Source organism: Rhinopithecus bieti, unplaced genomic scaffold, assembly GCF_001698545.2.
Source record: "Rhinopithecus bieti isolate Rb0 unplaced genomic scaffold, ASM169854v2 scaffold_18644, whole genome shotgun sequence".
Classification (NCBI taxonomy): Eukaryota; Metazoa; Chordata; class Mammalia; order Primates; family Cercopithecidae; genus Rhinopithecus; species Rhinopithecus bieti.
In genome coordinates, this window is record NW_016809656.1 from 1,347,764 (window position 1) to 1,356,656 (window position 8,893).

At 41.1% G+C, this 8,893-nt stretch overlaps 1 protein-coding gene across 2 annotated transcripts in view; it reads right to left on the bottom strand.

The window, feature by feature from the left end:
* Window positions 1-6,837, bottom strand: part of EPHA6 (EPH receptor A6) — a 960,105-nt gene extending 953,268 nt beyond the window's left edge. For both annotated transcript variants that reach the window (XM_017889953.1, XM_017889954.1), the window contains exon 1: window positions 6,416-6,837. In XM_017889953.1, coding sequence (XP_017745442.1) covers window positions 6,416-6,800 — 385 coding nt within the window. In that variant the 5' untranslated portion in view covers window positions 6,801-6,837. The remainder of the gene's footprint in view (window positions 1-6,415) is intronic.
* Between the last annotated feature and the right edge of the window lie 2,056 nt (window positions 6,838-8,893).

Consider the following 8,893-nt stretch of genomic DNA (forward strand, 5'->3'; position numbering starts at 1 on the left):
AACATTTTAAAGCACTAAAGTAAAATGTAAGATTTACTGCATTTGGATATATATTTAAATATATTTAGAAACATTTAAATAAAGTATCTCCAGAATATGAATTTTCTAAAAAACAGTGTATAACAGTGTTAAGAATTTTATGTTCTCTATATTTAATAATTATTTTCATGTAGTAGTATTAAAAGGTAACTCAAAATAATCAATAATCAATTGCTCAGATAAAATTTTTAATTGCATAAAATTTACTATTGTTTACTTAAAAGTATAACAGTTTCTTCCCTCACTCCATCCCCAAAAATATCACATACCCTGAAATCTCATTTCCTAGGTCTTGCTGAACATTTCTTCTTCACTTAAACAAAATAAAGAGATAAGTATAATTGAAAGGACCTGAAAACACATCATTCTATATCCAGGATCACTTAGAATTTGTGTTTTCAATAACAGTAATTTGATCATAACAGAGATGAATAAAACTGGTACATATGTCAAATCCTCAAATATTGCTCTTTATTAGCCAAAACCTAGACTCTGTTGGCTTACTATATTGCCTAATGAAGATGTCCCTACAAACTTGTGCAGTCATCCACTGACAAAAAACAACTACATATAAAAAGTTACCATGTCAGAAACAAATCAAATTGCATTTGTTGATTCAAATGAATTTACCATATGTACAATGGTTTGAAATAACAAAACTGCCCTATTAAAATTATGTTTTAAATTATCGTTTGAACTGAATAAAGTGGAAAATACACGTCTCTGCCTTGCTACATAGTTTTGTTCTACTCCATCTTCCCTATCCCTTGACAATTATCAATATTTAGTAAGGTAATTTTAATGGGGAATAATGAAAAATTTATCTGGGCTTCTTGCATGTATTTCTCTATAAAGACAAGATGTTCCCATGAATTCTATTTACAAAACATATTTCAAAACCATCTTCTTCTCTCCATCTCCACTGCCACCACTCTAGGCCAGGCCACCATACACTTCGTCCAGACAACTGCAACTGACTCCCAATTCTACTCTTGTTATCTCCTAATTAAGCTTTCGCTCACTAGTCATGGTACTATTAAAAAGTAAGTTGGTTCATTTTACTCAGTTGGTCAAAACCTCCCTATAGATTCATGTTTTGCCTGGGATAATATAAAAACTCAGCTTCTTAACATGGATCTTATTCTACTCTGAGGACTCTGGTTCCTGACTATCTTTCAGACCTCACTTTCTGCAACTCTCTTCCTTGCAAAGTAAGTTTCAGTGACCCCGGACTCAGTTTTTCAAGTGTGTCAAGCTCATTTCTCTTCAAGACCCTTGCTCAGGCAGTTTCCACTACGTGTTATGCACTTCTTCCCACTCTGCAGAAAGAGGTCTTTCTCTTTCCTGAGAATGAGGTTTCAATGTTACCTTCAAAGTCTTTCCAACTGTCCCATTTCAAATAGCACATCTCCCCTGTTACTTCTTAATGCCTTTGTTGCTTCGTCCATACATAATTCTTACAACCTTTATTGTTTTATTTATTTACCCAAATTCCATGAGAGCACATGCCTTATTTATCTTTTCTTTTAAATCCATAATCTAAATTTTAGATTACAGAAAACAATACTCAATAAGATAATGCAAGAACAGAATATATCTTCAGTTTGTTTAAATGTCAGTCTGATTAAATTACAAGTTGAATAGAACTCTGTAGAGATATGCAATTTGATCCTGTATTAATTTAGTTTGATTACACGATTGACAATGCATGTTACACAAAGTCAACCAATATATATAGTCACCTAACTATATATATATTGATTTCCAGCATGTTTGTAATCCCAAGATGGTGAGTCAAGGGTACAATGAAAAAATTTCTATTCCTGGTTGATGAACAGCGTGAAGTGGGATCTATTCTTTCACCAGTTAGAACAAATGAAGCATGTAGTCAGAAGCAGTTGTGTGTGAGAGGTAGGAGAGGAAACGAGAAAGAGAGAGAGTTACTGAAATTGTGATAGAGAAAGAGGGTTGGTAGAGGGAAATTTGTATCATTTGTACTTAAGTTGTTTATACTAGTCGTTTATACTAGCAATGATTAGTGAAGAAACAAAGAAACAAAAGGCTTTCTACTCTAATATTTGTTAGCACTTACTCTGTGATGTAAAAGTAACAAAGAAGTAAAAGGATGTAATTTAATCATTAATTTACCCTGTACCAAAAGATATATACATTTCCCTTAGGAAATTCATATAGAAGTGCTATACTCAAGAATACTATATTAACTTTAACTATATTCATCTATGTCATTTTTTGTTTGAAGAAGAGTTCCTTGAGGATTATGTATAATTTCTGTGCAAGAAAATTTTTTCTAGATATAGTATTACCCCAGGACCAGAACAAACAACACTTAGATGATCACTGCTGGAGCTGCATGAAAACATTTTATCTCTGTACTGTGGATGCTAATCAATAATGATTAATTATACAATTACTTATTTTATATTGTAAATGTATAATAAAATTATATTCTAAGTTGTATTTATACTTATGACTAACAAGAAGTGATCTGATAACAATTTCTGAAACCCTTACATCTATACATAGTTTATCCTCAAAAACTAATTTCTTCTAAATGGTCTTTTAGAAACATTCTTTCCAAGTAATCCAGTGTTCCTAATTTAACAAAATTTTAATATTTTCAGTATTTCAAGGTTCACTTTTGAACATTCTTCAAAAATTTCCTCAATGTCTCCATTTCTATAAATATAATAACAATATTCAATCAGAGTTTGTGAATAAAACTTATGGATAAAACTAATTTTAGGCCATGAATTTTGTTAAACAGATGTTTTTCTGCTTATATTTACTTGTATTTACATACAACTCAGTGGATTATGCAGTTGATTCACTCAAATTAATAAATTTAATGAAATCAACTACACTATTGTTTTGCTTGTTTATTTTGTTTGTCATTGAATTGCCTGGGGGGAAAATCGATTCACAAAGTATTGGTAATAAAATAAGTTCACTAGACTCATTTAACCATACCATATTTTGACTTAATTGAATTATTTGAGTATGCAATTGATTATTTTTAAAAGCATGGGCCACACCCTTAGATATGCATCAACTCATTTAGGCTATAAAGTTGTATTTGCTGCAGAATAATCTTTGAATAAATGGATCCCCGGTGTCTACTGGCCACTGTGATATATGATAAATGGTGAGCTTATACATGAAGCAAGATTGTGTTTTACATTCATATAAGTGTCTAGTACAGAAATGAAAGGCTATATTCCTTGAAAAGATAAAATCTTTTTAAAATAAAAATTACCAACACTTAATTAATACTGTGGTTTTAAATATAGGGAAAATTAATGGACTATGAGAAAGATTTAAACACAATTCATGTTTCCACTTATTCAATCAGATGAAGTGATCTAGGAAGCACCTGTACCTTCTGATCGATTCAAGGAGGTTTGGTTAATAGGAAGAGAGAGTGAAATTGATTTATTTCATCTTTACAGTCAGCTTCACACAGTTAAACGACAAGAGAAGAGATCCTTTCTACAGTCAAGTTACTGTCAGCACCATGTTAAAAGAATGAGGTAGTTTACTTTTTTGTCATTATCATCATCATTTTACCTTTCTTATATATGGAAAAATGGGGATTGGGGTGGGAGTTGTGGGAAAGGTGAATCCATTCTTTTCAGCCAGAAAGGATGTCATATAATTTGGTAAAACAGATATATAACATTAAAATTTTACTTTGTGAATATCTTTAATCAGGAAGAAGTTACACATAAATGTAACTTTACCTTCTATAAAATAACAAATTTCAAAATTAAAACATTAATTCCATTAGCCTTTAAAGTGAAAATTATTGGACAATTAAAACTATCTTCTCAAAACTAAATATGGATATTACTGTTTATTTTTATGTGTATAATAAATCAAATTTCTATTTAACATTAATCTTTCCAAGTTGAGTACATATAATTCTATGTCTCATGTTTTCCATGTTTAAAAACAGATGCTTTGATTTATTGTACCTATTATGAAACTATAAATAAGGAAAATATCCCTAAAATGCTTTTAAGAATAACATTTAGAAACAGCATTTTATTAACCATTAGTGTGATGATTTCAATATTTGAAAGTTATCTCATTATCAGGAAAAATTTCTATTCACTATGACTTTAGACTGTAAAAGCATCAGTTTATAAATAATCATTTTTGTCTGATAAAAATTCTGACTATACTTTATAATGTTCTTTTGAAGAAGTCACCTAAATTTTATTCAATTTAACCTTCAGGTACTATTTTGCCCACTGTACTCTTATGCACAACCTGTGCTATCAGTGTATCAACACAAATTCAAATTAAGAGTTTAAGTAGACAATCTTTAATGCTTCTATTGAACTGATGGGAAAATTGGATAATACTCATTCACTAAGTTGAGATAATTAATAAAAATAAATAAATTACATATGCTTGGCATATATTCTAGATCAAACTTCTGTAAATACTACGAGAAAGTCATTAAAATGGATATGCAAATAAAAATTACTAGAAGAGGTTAATAAATAACATCTTAATGCTTTTAAATTTACTATGAATGTCTGAAAGGTCATGCTTTAACAGGACATATTTTAGCAGAATGGCACTTTAGGGTCATTTGTAGATTCAGTTATCTGTTTTATTTATGTTAGTATCCCCTGGGCCTATGGTAGTTACTGATGTATCATAGGTATTTAAATAAATAAACGTTGTTTGGGGAAATTATTGCACGCGAACAACTGTTATAAACTTCTAGTACACTCGACTCTCAAAGTATTCATCTCTAGCATTTCCTTTTACTATTATAAAGTACAATATCAATGTCTGACTTTCCAATTATTAAAAATTGTTTTCTCTCCTTATAACAAAAAAGGGTAATCGTTACACCTTTTTTTTTTTTTTAAACAATCTTCTATCTTCACAGAAATGAAGTAACTATCTATTCAATATTTTATACCAATAGTCTTTGAAAACAAATGAGGATGTAGTGTCATGGTATATACCACTACAGCAAAACACTGTAACTGGTATCTATTATGTGATCTATCTTCAAAGTCATGAGGGTTATGTATGGTTTCCAAATTCACTTACTTGTGATTGCATTCTGTCAGTTTAAAATAACTGTAATAATTAGGAAAATATGCCAGAGTTTCACTGTATAAATGAGAACAACTTAATAATTATATTTTATTCTGATGCTGAATATTTCTCAGTAAAATGGCCATATATGTTGACGACAAAAAAAGAATGCTGTGTTGTTTGTTTTCTCCCTTAACCTTTTCCTTGTCACACAAAAAGTAAACACTTTCAAGCCATCTGGCCTCCATTTTTATACCTGCAAATTACTTCGAGACTCTGAAACATATGCCTTATATGTTAAATGATAACTATAACTGACCACCACACACAATACCTGAAGGGACACATCGGTTGGTCATTAGAGCACGAATGAGAGAATATCTAGCCAGGTACATGCTGGAAAACTTTTATGGTTGTTTCATGCTTAGTCTGAAAGGACTTAGAATATGCCGGTGGTAATTCTTATAGATCTTTATTCACAGCAAAAATACAATGAGATATATTTCATGAAGGCTGTGTGAATAGAAAAGGGAAAATGCTCAAATATTCTAAGGGTTTTCCATCACTTTTACACATTGTTCACCTCCACTTTACCACTTTACCCACCGAAACAAAGCCCTCCAAGAAATCTGTCAGTGACTTGACTTCATGAATAGGATATCCACAACTTGGAAATTCACCCTAAACGCTTTTCTACTCCCCGCCCGCAAGAATATGAAACCCCAACACAGATCTGGGACATCTGGTCTAGGAAGAATTTCGAGTAAGTCTACCTCGGTGGCCCGGATGGTAGATGAAGCATGGGGACTGAGACTGGGCGAGGGCTACAGACTCACCGGAGGGGAAGGGAAGGGCTGATAACTGATCACGGGGCACAGCGGGAGCACCCTGCCTTTCAAGAAGGCATATGGGAGAACCCACACGTTCCCCTGAGATGAGTGACCACCAAGAGCCAGAAGTCTCTATTAAGTCTGTGCCACAGAGCCTGACCTCCGGTGGAGACAGCGCAGCGGGGAGCGGTCCCACGGGCGCCAGCGGTGGGACCCAAATGCAGCTGATATGCTCACGCTACCATTTAAAGACATTTAGAAGCACAAGGTATCCTAGCCCGTGGGGTCACCGTCCCGGGCGGTGTAGACAGGGCGCTATGGTAAGGGGACATCCTCGACCCCCTCGTGTGGCGAGCCACGAGACGCTGACCTCTGGACAAAGTTACCTGCAGGAGGCAACCAGTGCCCTGGTTCTCCAAACACCCTCCTCCTCCCACCCACTCCCGCTCCTCCGCCCCGTCCCTTACCTTGGTTGTTGGAGACGTGACTGCAGTCGCCTGGCCATGCTGTCAGCAGAGGCAAGAAGAAACCAAATTGCAAAAGAAATTCCCGGACTTCGCAGCCCCTCATGGTTCTCCTCGGCTCTCTTCTCCTCTCCCTTAAAGAGAAGTGGCGGCAGCCCAGGCAGGTGTTCTGGGTAGGATGGGGGTCCTTGTCCACGTCTTCTTCCTCCTCCTCCTCTTCCTCCTCCACCCGGCCCGCAGGGGGTGTCCCGGGCCGCCCCCCGCGCGAGGTCCCGGGGACAAGGCACGAGGGTCCAGGCTGCCCAGGTGCAGGTGCAGCTGCTTCGGAGGAAGACGCTGCCTGCGGCGCAGGGGAGCTCCTCGCGGCTGGAGGCGAGGAGAATTGCATCCACCACAGTGTCCCGCTCGCGCGAGGACTATTCACTTGGGCCCGAGAGAGCGCGCGCGCAGGAGCGAGCTCGGGCTGTGGTTTGGGGGAGGGGAGTAAGGGGCGGGGAGCGCCTCACCGCGAGGACGGGGCGGGGAGGGACTGCCAGGTGGGGCGGGCAGTTGGGGCGGCCCGAGGACCTCTCGCGACTCAAGTGAGCACTTGCGGAGCCAAAATCAGGGGAGGCGCAGCAGCTGTGAAGAGGCGTGGGGGTCGCGGGAACTTTCCTCTGGCTGGTGCGAGGAGAGCCAGGCGGACGAGGCGGCTCAATGGGGCTGCGAGTGGTTGGAGCAGGGTGCGGACTGAGCCCTCAGCCCCTGGCCTGAGCGGCGTGGGCAGCGGCTCGCGCCGCGCACACCTCCGACTCGGCCGCGTCTGCTCCGCGCTCTGGCCGTGGCAGCCGCTTTCCGGGCATCTCTGAGGCCGCCCTTAGTCCCACAAGCACTTAGCCGCCCATTTCATAGCAGCGGCGCCGACCGTTTTAAGAGGAGTCAGCTCCAGACACTGCCTCCCACTTACTTCTCCCCATTTCCACCGCTGGAGGAGATGAGTGCCGCGGACAGGCGCTCCCGTCCGGGGAGAGCTCGCCGGCGGCGGTCAGCCCGACCCTCCGCGCGGGTCGCCCAAACTTGACCACCAGAGCGAGCGCCTCAGCGCAGTAGCCGCCTCCGCGGCTTCCAGTTCTAGAAAAGCAAAACGCGGGGAGGAAGCAGCAAAAGGGGATCACATCAGTCTGGAAAGTGGCGGGTGCACGGCGCCCGGGCTCGCCGAGGTCTTTGCGTCGCCTTGCGGAGGTGACTTCGCGGTGGAGGTCACGAGCATCGTCGCAGCCTTGACGCTGAGATTCAGGGGTCCCCAAGCGTCCACGGCGTGGTGGCGTCGGGCCGCGCTTTCCTAGCAGTCCAAGGGCCGAGTGGCGCGTGGCCACATCCACAGCAGCGCAGGGGCGCCGTGGGCGGACGGCTCTCCCCGCACGAGCCGCCCCCTCGCGGCACCAACTCCCTCCCCGCGCTCGGGTCGCCCTGAAGCCGCGGTGCGGGCCACTTGGTGGGACTCCGCGGCCCCAGCCCCAGGGCCGGGGTAACACGGCGTGCTGACTGGGAGGACCCTCGGCGTCCGCGGTCCCCGCCACCTCGCCCCGCGGCCGAGGCGGGCGCCCAGAGCAGGGACAGAGCCGGGAGCGCTGCAGAGCCCGGCCAAGCCCAGCCGAGGCTCGGATGCCGCCAGTTCGGCGCTAGAGGGGGTTAGTAGACAACGAAAATGCCTGCGCCGCTCGCAGGTGGAGGCGGCTCTTCAGGCGAGGAACCGAGAGGAGGGAGGGATGCTGTCAGGCTAAACTTAACGGGTTGGTTAAGGGCGCGTGAAGGAAATCATATCGCTTGGGTGGGGATTTCTGTGATACTTTATTTGTTACTATTATTTCCAACATCATTTTTCTTTCTTGAAGGGACTTCAGCTGTCACAGTCGAGGGAAGTTGAAACCCCCACTTCAAAACCCGTCGGAATATTTTGAAAAAATGTTGATGGCAATGGAGAAATGTGAACAGAGGAGAGAAAGTAGCGGATTGTGAAGGATAGACGGTATTTTCCAATTGGGCAGAAGGCACAGGAGGGAAATGGCACACTGACAAGTCAGAGGAGCAGGAGATGAAGGAGCCAAGGGTTGGCGTTTGACGCTTACAGAGTTTTGGAAGGGAAAGGACTCTTCCATTCCATGCATTTCTCCGCTGCGATGTTTTTGTGCCACACACCGTAGCTGAAGACGTTTCACTTAATGCCTTACAGTAAATTGGAAGGAAAGAGAGGAGAGCAAGAAATGCCCCACGTCAAAAATTCTGCTGCGTGGAGAGAAATGTGAAATACAAGAGATTTCGAGAATGTGAGGAAGGGTTCTGATTGGTGACTGTACTCTCATCCTCATTAGGAATTCATACACCTCTGCCTCTCTTTGAAGGTGTCCACGCCAACTTAAATGTATGCAGATCATTTCTAAAAAGATACCATGTGTGGAGTTTATATATTGGCACTTAAAAGAGTAAAATCTGATTTTGATA